General features: G+C 35.4%; 1 protein-coding gene and 2 pseudogenes across 1 annotated transcript; 1 reads left to right on the forward strand and 2 right to left on the reverse strand.

The window, feature by feature from the left end:
* The first annotated feature begins 651 nt into the window (after positions 1-651).
* Positions 652-4,914, forward strand: LOC107018950 (annotated as a pseudogene).
* A 562-nt stretch (positions 4,915-5,476) lies between these two features.
* Positions 5,477-7,343, reverse strand: LOC114077221 (annotated as a pseudogene).
* A 7,027-nt stretch (positions 7,344-14,370) lies between these two features.
* On the reverse strand, positions 14,371-16,815 carry LOC107019878 (laccase-12-like). Its single transcript, XM_015220240.2, has 6 exons — positions 16,664-16,815; positions 16,420-16,571; positions 16,099-16,343; positions 15,881-16,009; positions 14,822-15,778; positions 14,371-14,735 (listed from the first exon to the last, which is right to left on the reverse strand). Exons 1-6 carry the CDS (start codon positions 16,772-16,774, stop codon positions 14,605-14,607), a joined length of 1,725 nt encoding a protein of 574 aa, XP_015075726.1. The 5' UTR covers positions 16,775-16,815; the 3' UTR covers positions 14,371-14,604.
* Between the last annotated feature and the right edge of the window lie 419 nt (positions 16,816-17,234).

Raw genomic sequence — 17,234 nt, forward strand, 5'->3', positions numbered from 1 at the left:
AATTGTATGTCAAGTTAATAACATTATATTCACTTACAAATCTCTAATTTTTTTAAAAAGTAAATACATGTTCAAATATAACTAAAACATACAATTATACTTTGCTAGATTTAATCAACCAATGAAGAAAAGATAATTTAACATCGAATTGTAATTAGTTTACTAAAATACACATACAACTTTTATAATAGCTTAGCGCTTGAAGTAAATAATCTTAATTGTTTTTTCTAGAGTTTCGATTCACACATCAATCTTATAAAACAAAAACAGGTTGATGCACAAAACATTTTAATCACAGTGGTCGAAGGAGGATGTTACTCCAAGAAAAAATTGCAAAATATTCATCATCATAATTCACGATAAATTACATAAAGTATAATTTTACCATCAACGTTCTTCTTCACTTATATCCCATAGTATTAATCTTAGATTATATAAAAAGCTTCTAAAATATATTTTTTCACTTTATCTAAACATAAAAAAATAACTAAGAAATTGTATTATTATTTTTCTAAAAAATATTTATTTTTTAAATACTTTCTCTTATATTTATTTCATATTTCCCGCTACATTGCCTTTGTGCAAAAGAAAACCCAAGGCATTGAACATTTTACGGGTGTGATACTATTTTGGTCCCTCCATTTTTGCTTGAAACAAAAAATGATACTACAAATCTCTAAAGCAAAAATTGTTCAATTTCTCTTCAATTGTGGGTGTGATTCGACCTAGCCAAGGTCGTCGTCATCATCATCATTATCATCAATGGCGACAGCGGCGGTATCATCAGTGAAATTAACCGGGGAATTACCCGGTGCCGTTAGTGAAAAATGTTATGCTGAAATACCTCTTCATTCACCTGGTATATGGGGTTTACCCGATGCAAGTTTATTCCTCGATTTCAATTTGCCGCTGTTGCTTCTCCAATTAGCCCTCATTTTTTTCCTCACACAATCCCTTCATTTGGTTCTCAAGCGTATCCGTCTTCCCCGTCTTATCTCTGAGATTTTGGTATTTTTCTCTCTCTCTTTATCCACATTTATTCATAATGTTATTTTTTAAAAAATTATGGTGTTTGGGTTAGCTTCAAGTTATGGGATACGAAAATAGTCAATAGAAAAAAAAATGCACAAGTAGCTTTTAGACTATGATCGAAATTTCACAGATATGTTTTAACTAAATTAAGATCCAATTATCCTGAACTTATCTTTTTTGTGATTTTATAAAACTTTTGTCTTACGTGACATACTCTGTAACTCCACGCAATTGAGGCGCGTGGGAGATATTTGGATGTCACGTAAACCAAAAAGGTGCATAAAATTTTTTTAAAAAAAGTTCAGGGGTAATAGGACTATTGTTTAATTAATGTGTGTGTCTGGAATTTCGATTATAGTTTAGGAGATATTGTGCATTTTCCCTAAAAAAACTGCTTTACTCTGTTTTACGGGACACAATTGAAATTTCGAGATTCAAACTTCTTAAATTTTTTGAAATAAAATTTATATATTTGAAAAACTAGGTTATAAATCACAAAATTAGCAGCTTGTAATATTTAAAAGAGAGAATGAATTTCGGTGAAAGAAAAAGTTGGTTGAGTCTCGAAATTCCAACAACGTCATATATGTGGGGACATAGAGAGTAGTTTTTTTTTATGAGAAAAGACATAAAAGACATCTGAAATTGTTTTGAATTTTCAAAAAGACACTTTAACCATGCATTCTAAACTTAAATTATTACATAATTTTTCGTAAGTTGCGTGGACTCTTTACTTTCCAAATACACACTATTTTTGGGAAATTCGACACGCATTTTTTGACATTTTTGAGGAGTGTGAGCAACTTAGGTTATATATGCTTGGCAATGTTTCCTTGTATTTTAATGCATATGAACACACAAAAAGACGCGGCTAAATCAAGTTTCTTTAAGCCTTTGTTAATCTACACTATAACTTGTTATTCATTTCCTTCAGTCCTAGTGTTTCCTTTTATTTTCGACTGGAAAAAGAACGAAAAATCTTGTATTTCCCCTCTCCTGATTCTCAACATATTGTTCTTGTTGCATCAAAAGGCTAAAGTGGTGGTTCTTTAGACTACCAAAGGCACGAAATGCTACATTATACGAAAATGCATACTGATTTTCGTTTATTCTTGTCTTACCAAGGTAGGGGTAAGGTTTGCGTACACTGAATATTATGTTGTTGTAGTTTCATTTATGGTTGTATTTAACTCGAGATTTGATGGTTTTTTGTTCAACCTACAGGCAGGTATCATACTGGGACCAACAATGTTAGGAAAGATCCCGAACTTTACGGAGAATTTATTCCCACAATCAGGAGAAATTTTCATAGATTTAATGTCGAAAATTGGTTATATCTTCTTTATATTCCTAAGTGGAGTGAAGATGGACCCAAAAGTGGTGTTGAGAAGTGGTTCAAGGGCATGGACAGTAGGATTACTTGCTGTCATTCTACCAGTTGCTTCTTTTGCGAGCTTCTATTTTGGATTCTTTTCAGACGATGCAAATTTGCACAGATATCGACAACCAGCCGCCCAAAATATTTTCTTGATACAGAGTTTGATTGCATTTCCTGTGGTTGCATCTCTCCTTGTTGACCTGAAAATCATGAATTCCGAGCTTGGTCGTCTTGCTCTGGCATCAAGTTTGATCAGTGACTTATTTAGTAACCTCGGATTGACTATCTTCTCCACTCTTAGAATTGGATTGTTAGCAGAGATTACGACAGTTATCTCTGTACAGTCTTTCGTTCTACTTCTTGGTATAATCTTGCTTATTGTGTTTACTGTTCGACCTATTTCACTTTGGGTTATCAAAAGGACTCCAGAAGGCAGGCCTGTAAATTCCATTTACATTACTTGGGCATCGGTCTGTGTCGTGTTAGCTGTGATTCTTGTTGATAATGCAGGGCTTAATTACCAATATGGTCCTTTTATCTTAGGTCTTGTCATACCAGACGGTCCACCTCTCGGTTCAACATTGGTAGATAAATTAGAAACCTTAGTATCCGGTATGCTTGCACCGCTTCTGATTACTTATTGTGGTATGAAAGTAAATCTGGTTGATTTGTTTGATCTCGTCTTCCTGAATTGGGTATGGGTTATGGTGTTCTTTTGTCTCACCGTGAAGTACGCATCAGTTTTCCTTTCATCATTGGCCTGCAAGGTTCCGCCTAAAGATGCTGCGGCTCTTGCCTTCATTATGACCTCACAAGGTGTTATTCAGATGTCTTTTTACTTGAACAATGTTATTAATCAGGTAACTGTTTATTTATCCTTTCAACGTCTTAATATTTCTGTTCCATTAATACAGTTTTGAGATTGTGTTGCTCAGCCTGCAGTACGTACTGTAACGTCCTATACATGCTAATAACCTGTTTCAGCCAGACTTCTAATTCCGTTTTCTGTTCCCCTTTGTTGAAGGACAGACAGTTGATGGAGAAACCTTTTCCATGCTAACTGCATCTGTATTACTGATAGCTGCACTCTCACATTTCTGCGTTGGAACGCTCTACGATCATACAAGGATATATGCTGGTTATCAGAAAAGAGACATCCAACATGCTTCAAGTAATTCTGAGTTGCGTTTGCTTTCATGTGCTCATCGATTTGATGATGTAGCAGGTGTCCGAAAGATCTTAGATGCTTCTTTTCCATGTAAAGAAAGTCCTTTATCTGTTTACGCGCTACACTTGGTTGAACTTGCTGGTCGAGCATCCCCAGTTCTAATTGATCATCAGCTTGGCCAAAAGAATACTTCTGGTGTTGCTCGATCGCAAAAGATGGTGGAAGTTTTTATAGCATTTGAGACACAGTTCTTGGGATCTGCTAGTACTCATTTCTTCACCTCAATGTCATTGCCAAGGTTCATGCATCAGGACATATGTTCACTTGCATTCGACAAGTTAGCGTCCATGATCATACTCCCGTTTCACAGGAAATGGAATCAGCAGGGGAAGATTATCTTGGACAGCAGTAACTTGAGAACAATCAACAACAATGTACTGGACTTGGCCCCTTGTTCTGTCGGTATCCTAATTGACCGTCAGAAAATAAAACGTCTAGCTAGTCAATCCGGTAATGAGTCATCAATGTATCAAGTAGCCGTGGTTTTCATGGGAGGCAATGATGATCGTGAGGCGTTAGCTTATGCTAAACGTATGTCAAGATCACCTGAACTTCAACTGACTGTGGTTAGATTCGTCTCATGGGACATCGACGTACGTGAAAACCAGTGGGATGCTGTACTTGATGCTGAGATGTTGAAGGAGGTAAGACTTCTAGGTCAGCACCAGGATAACATTGTATACAGAGAGGAAAGAGTTAAAGATGGAGCTGAAACAGCTTTGATTATACATGCTATGGAAGAAGCTTTTGATCTTATCATGGTCGGAAGACGTCATCGCGACGATCTACAACAACTATTAGGTCTTAATGAATGGAATGATTTGCCAGAACTTGGACCAGTTGGTGACATGCTTGCTGCTGCAGAGATCAATAGACCAGTTTCAGTCTTGGTGGTGCAACAACAAATTGTTAAGAACAAATGAGAAGAGTAATCCATTATTTGAAAAGTCACATATGTTAAATGCCAAATTTCTTTGTGTAGATTTCATCACACAATTAAAGTTAAAAGGCCATGTCTATATATGTAAATTAACATTTGAATTTTCATGGCAATACAACATCACACATCTCTCTATATCAATTGCTCTAATTTTTATAATTGGGATAATAGCAATTTTAGTCCATCAATTATTGGTAAATTCCGAGTTTGACCTACCTCAGGAGAATAGAAGCGATTCGTTTTTTTTCTATACACAATTTAAGATTTTATTTGTATTTATGCTGGCGATTTCTGTTATGAAATCGTGATATAGTATGACTCTGGACATTTAACCTTCGATAAATTAAAATGTGTGATTATTTTGAGTATTTTTAGAACTACATTTTACTCTTAAATATAGATTAATTAACAATACAAATTTGATAAAACTAGGATATATAATAGTACAATAGGATATAAATTTAAAAGGTATGTATATGTTTAAAGAGAAAATTATGATAACTCATTGATTCATTCGTTATGATTCATTTATAAATTTATCAGGTTAAAAAAATTGTACCATAGCAAACTCCTCAATTTAACCTGTTCCGACACACTCTGAACTATAATAAAGTGAAATAGAGATTTTTAAACTTGAGATAACTAAAGAATATATTATTGTTATACAAAGGAAGTCCAAAATTTCACTTTGTAATATCTAAACTTCCTCAAATCCTCCAAAAAAAAACTTAATAATTAGGGAGAAAAGTTGACATTTGAATAGTAAATTTCTCTTGCTTGCCAATTTATAGGAATGACATTATTAGCTTCAACTTGATGTTTATTTTGTGAAGTTAACCTAATAGAAAAAGGAGGTATTTGTGTGTCTGGATAAATATTTATTGACCATGTTGCTCCAAACATTTGTTGCATTTGAAGCCATTCATTTGAATTTGTATGTTTTATTTCAACTAAAGAAAGATCACCATCTCCATTTTGAGCTTCAATTGCAATTGCAAGGAAATAAGGGTTTGATCCTTTCTCAACCTTAAACATAATATTTTGCTTGTGGTCACATGACACCCTGAAAAAAAATAATCAAAAAGAGGAATTAACCAAAGAATGTAGTTAAATTACAAACTCTATTGCTAATATGAACAAACGATAGATTTATATTAGCTACGAACAAATTAGCAATGAAGTGACATTACTAAAACACACCCAAAAGTATGATAATGAGAGGAGGTTTGTCCAAGTCCATATAATTAGCTACGAACAAATTAGCAATGAAGTGACATTGTAAAGATATGATATCTGAGTCTAACTCAACCCCAAAAGTTAGCTAATGAGAGGAGGTTTGTCCAAGTCCATATAAGGAGACCAAATTTCCATCCCTCTACCGATGTGAGACTTCTTAACACTACCTCGCATGCCCAAACCTCAACTGGAACGTGAACACTTCTAAATGGGGGCCCAACATTGGTGAACAACAAATTGGGATGAGTCTGACTCTGATACCATTGATACCATGTAAAGATATGGTACCTGGGCCTAACTCAACCTTAAAAGCTAGCTCATGAGGGGAGGTTTGTCCAAATCCATATAAGGAGATCAAATTCCCATCTCTCTACTGATATGGAAACTTTTAACATTTCCCAGCACGCCCAAACCTCAAGTGGAGTGTGAACTATTCTAAATGGGGGTCCAACATCGGTGAGGTGCAAATTGGAATGGATCCAACTATGATACCATGTAAAGATATGATACTTGACTCAACCTAAAAGCTAGCTCATGAGAGGAGGTTTATCCAAGTCCATATACGGAGGCCAAATTCTCTTCCCTCTATCGATGCGAGACTTCTTAACAGCAACCCTACAACTAATTATAACATGTTAAATCACATAGATAATGCAAATTCTTTTATATTATTAGCATATTTAATACTAAGTTGAATTTATAACATAATAATGTACAATTTATTTATTTTTTTTGAAGTTTGTTATAAAGAAACTCTCTCACCTTTTATAATAAATATCAATTCTTCCAAGATTACGTAATTGATCAGCTTGGCCAAATTTTGCCATAGCTCCAAAGGCATTTCCACTTAAATCAAAATGAATTGGATCATCATTACATGTTCCTGGACACTCATCTGTAAGAGTTACTGTTATTGGATTTTGTGAACATTCTTCATTTTGATTACATAATACCTGAACAACGATAAATTCAGAATTTAAACGTTATTGATTGTAAATACGTTGTTTTAAGAAAGCCGTATATATATATGTACCTGATAACATGCACCACATCCTAAACCATGTTTGAACAAAACTTGATTTCCCGCAGTTATCATCGCATTATATGGTGCTTTGCCTACATCATCTTCTAGTCCACAAGCTCCACCTAAATACAAAATTTAAAAAAATTAATAATTATTGAATTATAACATGTTAAATTATACTGAACACGTAAAAAATAGATCGTTTTTCGATAAATTACCACTTCCAGCTCCAGTGGGATCTCCATACCAAGTTGCCACTGCTAATGAAAATCCAGTAGCATCTAAATTACTATTAATAAATGATTGACAAGAATAAAAATTAACCAAGTCCAAGACTATATAAATAAAAATTAAAATGTATTTCTTTTTAGGAAAATTGGAAACCATAACCATATTGTAAATTTAATTGAATAACTTGTTTTCTCTATAATTTTATTGATTATGATGCATTCTAGTTTAAGTAAAAGGGAGAAATAATATACTTTAAACAACTTCTTGTTTTTCAATAAACATCCTCATCCATCCAAAAATTTAAATTTAATTTGGAAATTTTAATTTAATTAAAAAAAACCTTAAAAGAATATAATGAATATCAATTAGAAAATAAATATTTTGTACTCCTATTTTGTAGTATAAGACTAGGATAATCAAATGTAGGTAGAACTAGTATTTTGCTTGTATAGAAGATTATTAGGAATGACCAATTCCATCATATATATGATTTGAGAATATTAAGGGTCTTTGTCTAAATATTATGTACATATATTTTCATGAATTGGTTATTTTCGATATAATAGATCGATAATACTAGGTAAAACTCGTCTTAATTATGCACTAAAAAGGTTAAAAGTCATAGTTGACAGAAGAAACCAAATCAAAAGTCATATTTATATATTATTCCTTTTAAATAACTTGTCTGAGTATGCAATGAGTCAAATATAATTAAACCATTTGTGTAATTAAATTTATTATCACCAATTAACTATTATTTATTATTAAGTCTATTTAATTAATAATTGCATTTAAATAACTTGCTTTATGTGCCAGATTCATTAAATCAAGTTGTAGTTGACTTGAAAATTTTAAAATTTTAAAATATGGTCAATCACAATAATTTAATCTTAATTTTATGTACCATAAAAATGTGAAACCAAGCTTTATTAGGTAAATAATTTATCGCGGTCATACATACCATTCAAATTTTATACCAAATCCTCCCTATAAATATCTATCTAATTTTTCTTAGCATTGTAAAAATTTGATCAAACACCTTGTCGCAAATGGCAACACCAACATCCTGGCGAACCGCTCAAAACACTTGACAACCTTCTTGATCTGCCACAGACTATGTAAATCTATGGAGTGGACGAGTAGATGTTATGTATTTCTACTAAGGGATGAGTAGAAATACGATACATCTACTCCATCCCGTTCATAGACTTTCAGAATCAGTGGCTAATCAATAAGGTTGTCAAGTTTTTTGAGTAGTTCGTCAGGATACTGGTGTTGTCATTCATTTTAAGCACGTGTTTTTTGAATGTTGGTTATGGTCTAACTTGTAGCGATAGATAGGTAGAATGTTAAATTAGGGATGTTTGTTAGCGGAAACGTGAAACTAAAGAACAAGGAAGAACAACAATATTTAACGTGGTTCGGATCAAAATGATCCTACGTCCACCAAAGAACAACTGCACCAATATTTATTTCACTATACAAAGAATATAAGTGAAATACTACAAGAGAGAGAACACAATGCCTTAGAAGGTGAGAAGGCAAGTGAAAGGATGATTTGAAAATGAATTAAGAGCTACCTATTTATAGGAATAAATTCATCCTATTGATGTCATCCATGACATCACTATGTGTCAAAATTGTCAAGGTTAAGATAGCAAACCATTTTATGGTTTGCCTAACTTTCACCTACCAAGATACAATCTTTGACTTGTATTTTGTACTAATTATCTTCCTACCAAATATTCATATTAATTCATCTTCCATTTAGTTTGATTCCACAAGAACCAAAACCAACTCTTTCAATCTCCACCTTGGTTTGTGTTCCAAGCATGCGTATAAACAACTCCGGCCAAAACTTCTAAGCTTACTGGGCAATCCCATTGTAAGAAACAAGAAGAATCAAACCTTTGTTGAACATACCAGCTCCACCTAGCAGTTGTTCTCTTAGAGTTGCATCATACTCCCGCCAAGTCCTTGCAGTGTGCAAACTTGGCAAGCGGGACTATTTTGGTCAACATGTCTGCAGCGTTATCGTCTGTGATAACCTTCTCAACCTTGATAGCTCCCTTTTCTACGACATCTCGAATAAAATGAAATCTGACATCAATGTGTTTGGTGCGCTCATGAAATCTTTGATTTTTAATCAAATGAATAGCACTTTGACTATCACATTTTAGAATTGATTTAAGCTGAGCTGAACTCAATTCTGCCACCAAACCTTTCAACCAGATAGCTTCTTTCACTGCCTCCGTTGCTGCCATATATTCTGCCTCTGTTGTAGACAAAGCGACAATCGACTGTAAAGTCGATTTCCAACTAACGGCACTGCCAACGAGAGTAAAGATGTATCCAGTTGTGGACCTCCTTCGATCAAGATCCCCTGCATAGTCAGAATCAACATAACCGAGAATTGAAATACCTTCACTTTTCCGAAAGGTTAGGCCAACATCAGGAGCTCCTTTGAGATATCTCAATATCCACTTGACAGCTTCCCAATGCCTTTTTCCTGGATTTGCCATGTACTTGCTTACTACACTTACAGATTGGGCAATATCTGGACGTGTGCATACCATAGCATACATAATGCTACCAACTGCACTCGCATAAGGAACCTTTGACATATGCTCCACCTCATCCATAGATTGAGGCATTTGTAACTCTGAAAGCTTGAAATGAGAAGCTAAAGGTGTACTTACAGGCTTGCTCATATCCATATTGAATCTTTCAAGAACTTTTCGGATGTACCTCTTCTGAGAAAGATGTACAACACCATTTTCTCTTGAAATTTCCATTCCAAGGATTTTCTTTGCAACTCCTAGATCCTTCATGTCAAATTCCTTGCTCAACAGTTTCTTCAAAATATTTATCTCTGTGATGTTGTTAGCAGCAATAAGCATATCATCAACATACAACAAAAGATAAATCATAGAGTTACCAGACATCTTCTTGTGATACACACAACTATCAAATGCACTCCTCGAAAATCCATGTGTAGTCATGAATGCATCAAACCTCTTGTACCACTGTCTAGGGGATTGCTTCAAACCATACAAAGACTTCTTCAGTTGGCATACATGGTCTTCTTTTCCTTCAGCTAGGAAACCTTCAGGCTGATCCATATAGATTGTCTCTTCTAGATCACCATGTAAAAAAGCAGTTTTGACATCAAGCTGTTGAAGCTCTAAATCAAATTGTGCAACCAATGCTAGCAGCACGCGAATTGAGCTATGTTTCACGACTGGAGAAAAGATCTCATTGTAGTCAATTCCCTCCTTCTGACTGAAACCCTTTGCAACCAATCTCGCCTTGAACCTAGCAGCTTCCACTTCTGGAATACCTTCTTTCTTTTTGTAGACCCATTTGCATCCAACTGTCCTCATCCCCTTTGGCCTTTTAACTAAGACCCATGTCTCATTTCTGTGAAGAGACTCCATCTCTTCCATCATGGCCAACTGCCATTGTGCAGCATCTTTGCAAGAAGTTGCTTCAATATACGAAGAGGGCTCGAGATCCTTAATCTCTTCTTCTGCAGCTACGAACGCTTGTGCAATCAGATTTTCTTGCTCTATAAGACGTTCCAGTTTCCGTATCCGCCTTTTGTCCCTTCCCTTCGCAATTGTGTATGGTTCATTGGAAGCAAGTTCTTCTGCATCTTTTGACTCATCACTTTGAGTCTCTTGATCCCGTTTCTTGGTAAGCTCCACCGGTAGCTCCACCTGCTCGTTGTTCTCGTTTCTAGATAACTCCATAGAAACTTTACGAGGATCAAGTATAGAGGATTCATCAAAGGTAACATCTCTACTAACTACAAATTTGAGTAAAGACAAACACCATAGTTTGTACCCTTTTACTCCATCAACATACCCTACGAATATGGCCTTTTTAGCCCTTGGTTCAAGCTTACCTTCATTAACATGATAATAAGTTGGACACCCAAATATTCGCAAGTATGAATAGTTAGAGGGTTCACCTGACCAGACCTCATTCGGAGTCTTAAAGTCAATCGCTGATGCTGGAGACCGATTGACAATATGAGAAGCAGTATGAACTGCTTCAGCCCAAAATACTTTGGACATCTTAGCTTGTAAGAGCATACAACGAGCCTTCTCAAGAAGAGTTCTGTTCATTCTCTCGGCAACTCCATTCTGCTGTGGTGTGTGCCTGACCGTCTTATGCCTTGCGATCCCATGAACCTTGCAGAAATCATTGAACTCTTCACTGCAAAACTCCAAGCCATTGTCCGTGCGAAGATACTTGATTTTCCTCTCAATTTGATTTTCAACCAAAATCTTCCACTCTTTAAATGCTTCAAAAGCATCACCTTTTGTCTTCAGGAAACGCACCCAAACCTTTCGTGAAAAATCATCAATGAATGTGAGAAGATACCTCTTTCCTCCCTTTGATGGAAGCTTAGAGGGACCCCATAAATCTGAATGGATGTAGTCTAGCACCCCTCCCGTCTTGTGCTTGCCAGTGCTGAAGCTGACCTTTTTCTGCTTCCCTAAGACGCAGTGCTCACAAAATTCAAGTGTGCTGATCTTCTCACCATTCAAAAGGTTGCGGTTGCTCAACATCTCCAATCCTCGTGCGCTCATATGGCCTAGTCTCATGTGCCATAATTTTGCCTTGTCATCATTAGATAACTGCACTGTAGATGCATTTACAGAGCCAATAATGGTGCTTCCCGCAAGTGTGTAGAGGCCATCCTCCAGCTTGGCCTTCAACATGACTAAAGACCCTTTAGTCACTTTCATAGTTCCTCCTTCACTCATGTACTTATAGCCTTGTTTATCTAAAGTACCCAGGGAGATCAAATTCTTCTTTAGATCAGGAACATGACGGACTTCTGTAATAGTCCTCATGATTCCATCATGGCAGCGAACATGAACTGAACCAATGCCAACTATTTTACAAGTTGCATTATTGCCCATTAATACAGTTCCTCTGCTTGTTTCATAGCTGCTGAACCAATCTTTTCGGAATGTCATATGCAGAGTACAACCAGAGTCTAAGATCCATTTGTTGTCATAGACTCCATTATTGCATGATGTTGTTAGTACATAATCATCATCATTATCATGTACTTTCTCAACAATGGATGCACTCGCCTTTTCTTTGGACTTCGACATAGGGCAATCTCGTTCAAAGTGCCCCTTCTTGTGACAGCCCCAACACTCCGCATTCTTTTTGTTCACACGAGACTTTGATCTGTACTTCGATTTGCTCCTTCCCTTTTGGCTAGTACGACCTCTTACAAAGAGTCCACTAGCTTCGTCACTTTTGTCTCCTTCAAAATGCATCCGCACATCACAAGAGTTTAGTGCTTGCCGCACTTGCTCAAGTTTAATAGGTTGTTTGCTATACATCATTGAATTCTCAATATCACGATATTTTGAAGTCAATGAAAATAGTAAAGAACATGCAAGTGTCTCCTCGTCCTTTTTAATTCCAGCAGTTTGTAAGTCCATCACAAGTTTATTGAACGCATCTAGATGGTCTTGCAACAAAGTACCTGAATCCATCTTAAATGTATGAAGACGCCGTTGTAACAACATCCTTGTTGTCACTGACTGGTCCTGGTAAAGCCCTTCCAGCTTTTCCCATAACTCTTTGGCCGTCTCTTCGGTACTTGTACTCACTTCACAAAGTACGTTAGGTGCAAGGGACAGTTGGATTGCACTCAATGCATCTCCTTCAATCTTTTCTTTGTCGGAATCCGATATCTTATCGGGGTACTTTCCGTCAATAGCATGGATTGAACCTTCCCTCCGCAGTAACGCTATCATCTGGATTTTCCAGATATTGAAGTTGTTGCGCCCACTAAATCTATCAATTTCAAACTTCATGGAACTCATTTTTTTTTTACTTGTTCTTCCTTTTCTACTACAATGTATTTGGAACTACAGAAAACCAAAGTAATCCTTTTCTGATGTGGAAGTTCAGACTGTGCTGCAACCACAGAGCATACTCAGACAGAACCTTGCTCTGATACCAATTGTTAGCGGAAACGTGAAACTAAAGAACAAGGAAGAACAACAATATTTAACGTGGTTCGGATCAAAATGATCCTACGTCCACCAAAGAACAACTGCACCAATATTTATTTCACTATACAAAGAATATAAGTGAAATACTACAAGAGAGAGAACACAATGCCTTAGAAGGTGAGAAGGCAAGTGAAAGGATGATTTGAAAATGAATTAAGAGCTACCTATTTATAGGAATAAATTCATCCTATTGATGTCATCCATGACATCGCTATGTGTCAAAATTGTCAAGGTTAAGATAGCAAACCATTTTATGGTTTGCCTAACTTTCACCTACCAAGATACAATCTTTGACTTGTATTTCCTACTAATTATCTTCCTACCAAATATTCATATTAATTCATCTTCCATTTAGTTTGATTCCACAAGAACCAAAACCAACTCTTTCAATGTTACTAAAGTGAACAACCCTAAAAATTTCAAATGTGGTGTATGTTCATATGTTGCCTATTATAGATTATGCATTTGTTTGTTGGGGATTTGTTTAGAGATAGTGGATTGAACAATTGTGATGAAATTCGATTTTATTTTTATTTTATTTTATTGAAATTTCGCTAGATAAGGTGTACATAGAGGGCTAGATTTTTATTAATAAATAAAATCGATAGCTCAAAGAGAAAAGTACAAGAAGTAAGGGAGTTAGGTTTACCTTTACTAATCCTAATGACTTTTTAAGAAGATAAATTTTGTTATAAAATTGGTGAAATCTCGTAATGTGCTTTGTAAGTAAATTGAAAGGTTGTTATAATAATATATTTGAAAAAGGAGTGTTATTTAACAATGTTAAATTTTGCTTATTCTTTTAGAATATCATGTTTGATGTCACTCTATCATTTATTTTTTGTGTTTTAATTAAATATAATATGAAGTTTAAAAAATAATAATAACTTTTGAATCGTATATAAAGAGATATATAAGAGAATTTGCATGTATTGTGGAAATTTCATTTTCATTATGGCTAATAGAAACAGTGTAAAAGTTTGCAAGTGTTATTCAATAGGTCGTCACCAAGAGATCCATAAAATTTGAGTTCAAATCGAGTCTATCTTATATATTTAAATTTTTTTTTTTAAGGATAACACGCAAAAATTCGAGATAGCCTTGAATCCTTGTTTCATAATACATAAACTCAAAAAAAAGTGATGTCCCCCTTATGAAAATAATGAGTATCATTTAAAAGATCTTAAATTGTTCAGAAGTAAGTGTGACAATTGAGTGGGTTGGTTCAAATTTGGACAGATAACAAACGAGTCAAGATTCAAATCAATCTAAATTTTACTTCGATCAAAATGAATTAGGTAACGAGATACAAAACAGGTCAAGATCAAACTCAACCCAAAATTCCTCTGTTAATTACAGTAAAAAAACAATACAATTGCTTTAATCTCAGCAACAAAGAAATGCTTGTAAAATCTGCAGGGAACTTTTATATTGAATGCAATTCAAACTCAAGTGAACACTTGTTTGTTTCTTTTTTTGTAATCGTCAACAGACTGGAAAATCTACGGGAGGAGCCTCCAACGATTCGAGTTCACTAACTCCATTTTCCACGAGGAACGCCATCGCCAAACCCCATGTAATGTGAACATCCAAATGACAATGCATTATCCACACTCCTATATTTTTTGTATCATTGAAATGTGAAATTGTATAGAAAATATTGGGAATATCAATTAATATAAGTATTTGTTCTCTTAATTACCTGGATTGTCCGCGACAAATCTGATCACTGTCCATCCGTTAACGGGTACACTTGCTGTATTTCTGAGAGGTGGATTTATAAGGTTGAATTTAGATGTGTCTGTTTTCGGATTGAAGTTACCGAAACCTTCTGCAATGATGTAGAAATCATATCCGTGAAGATGAATTGGATGATTTTCAGCTGTGAAGATACCTGTCCCCTGTAACACAACTTGCACTTTTGCCCCATATTTCAGTTTGTACAGCTTAGTTCCTCGAATAGGTTGCCATAGAGATCGGCTTACGTTGCCTGTATAATTGAATTTTACAGGTGGTACAGCTGGGAAATCAGTTGAGAAAACACCAGGTATGCGTTGGTGATGTGCTTGTAGCAGGGAAAAATTGGATGGTAGTACAAAAGATACATTGTTCATACTGGCAGCGAATCGAGTTCCATTTGGACCTTGACAGTTTCTAGAGCGTGCACCTGTTGGGCAGTTCTCGAGTCCCAGCCCGACTGTGATGAATAGATTTTCATCGATTTCAGTTGGGACCTCGACCTTTCTTGGGCTTCTGAATTTTCTTGTGAAGGCTGTAGCAGTGGCTGTGTCGTTATATGCTGGTAACAATGGGGAAATGGGATTAGTTTTCGCACAATTTGAAGAACAAGAAGATGTCTTGTACTCGAGGATGGCTGTCGTTGTGGTATTATCAAAAGGGGCGCCTTGAGCGCTTGCATAGGCACGTGCTGCCATGTAGTATCTGTTTGGTGTCTGATCAGCTTTGATCAGGACATCGGTTGTCTGTCCTGGTCCGAGCATAAGGACTGATGTTGTGAAAGGTTTAACATAATTGGCATCTGCTCCAACTACGGTAAGCTTGTGGTTTGCCACAGTAAAGAAAAGCTGTTGGTTCAATCCAGCATTGATAACTCGAAGGAGGTTGGTTTCGCCTGAGTCCATATGGACTATGGTTGTATCTACATAAATACGATTTTTATGAAAACATGTCCTAAACAGGTAAGATATCAAATCATAATTTAGTGAACGTTAGCAATCGTGTTACAAATATTAGAACTAACCTTGTTTGGAACACTTGTATAGGTCACCTGGTTGACCATTGATGGTGTAAGCATCAGATACATTAGGAGCTGCTCCTGTTCTTGTTGCTCGTCTTACAACGTCAATAGGGTTCGTATCCCACCACTCACCTGATCAGCATTTCCAAAACTATCATTTCGATTTTCTTTTAAAGGGAAACAGAATATAGGCTAATGCATAAGAGAATGTGAAATAGTACCAAGCACAATTGGTGTTTCTCTTTTGGGCTTAGGAAATGGATAGTTTCCGCCTTCTTTTGGATGGATAATTAAAGCTCCATAAACAGTAGCCCTAAGCCACGAGCTATGAGCGTGCCACCAAAGAGTCCCTTCTTGTCCTTGAATAGTAAACCGATAAGTGTAACTCTTTCCTGGTCTAATCGGGCATTGAGTAATAAACTCTGGTCCATCTGCCCATCCTGTTCTCATTTGCCTAACGCCGTGCCTTTTGAAAAAAGTAGAACAAATGACAATACATATAATCGCGTCTAACATATATCAGTCTGCAAGCATGAACTTACCAGTGAATAGTAACATTATATCGAGCTCTATTGACAACGTTAACCACCAGAGTATCCCCGTTGTTTACTTCCAATGTTGGTCCAGGGAATTGTCCATTCACCGTTATGCTGTTGTGGGTTTTGCATAGCCTCTTCACTGGTGTTGCTTGAATCTGTTCCAAAGATAAAACAGAGTTCAGTAACATAATGTTTTTTTTAAAAAAATTTTTACGACATGTTAGCAAATAACTAAATAAAATCTTACAACAAAATCATGGTGATGAGTTTTCGCGGATGCTACATTTGCAAAGAGAAGCAAAATGCATACAAAACATAAAGAACTCAAAGATTTCACAATGTTTTTCATAGCCTCCATTTCTTTTCTTCTTCTTTTTTTACTAAAACTCGATTCGAGTATTAGTAGAAATGCAAGTTGTTTGTGAAAGATATTAGAGTTGAGTTTGCTTTTATAAGATAAAAAAATTGTGTACAAAAAACTTAATTGAACTCTTGTAGAATTGATTTGTTCACCAACTTAACCTATCTAATTGCATAAATTTTCATGAATATTAATCTTTGAGTATATTATAAGTCATTTTCTCTAAGTTTGTTATATTTTCAATCATCAAGTAAACATCAATTTTATGGTATTTGCTTCATATTAACAATGTGTTGTTATTCAACAAACTTAGCTTTATGTTTGTTGTTATGATTATATACAACAACTATCTTTGTCTTGTTATTTTCGCATTTTCAATAGTATTTGAATTTATTATAATTGAAGGACGATATAGTAAAATTATTATGTTATTAATTACTTTTTAGGGGTGTGTACT

This window comes from Solanum pennellii, chromosome 5 (assembly GCF_001406875.1).
Source record: "Solanum pennellii chromosome 5, SPENNV200".
Taxonomy (NCBI): domain Eukaryota; kingdom Viridiplantae; phylum Streptophyta; class Magnoliopsida; order Solanales; family Solanaceae; genus Solanum; species Solanum pennellii.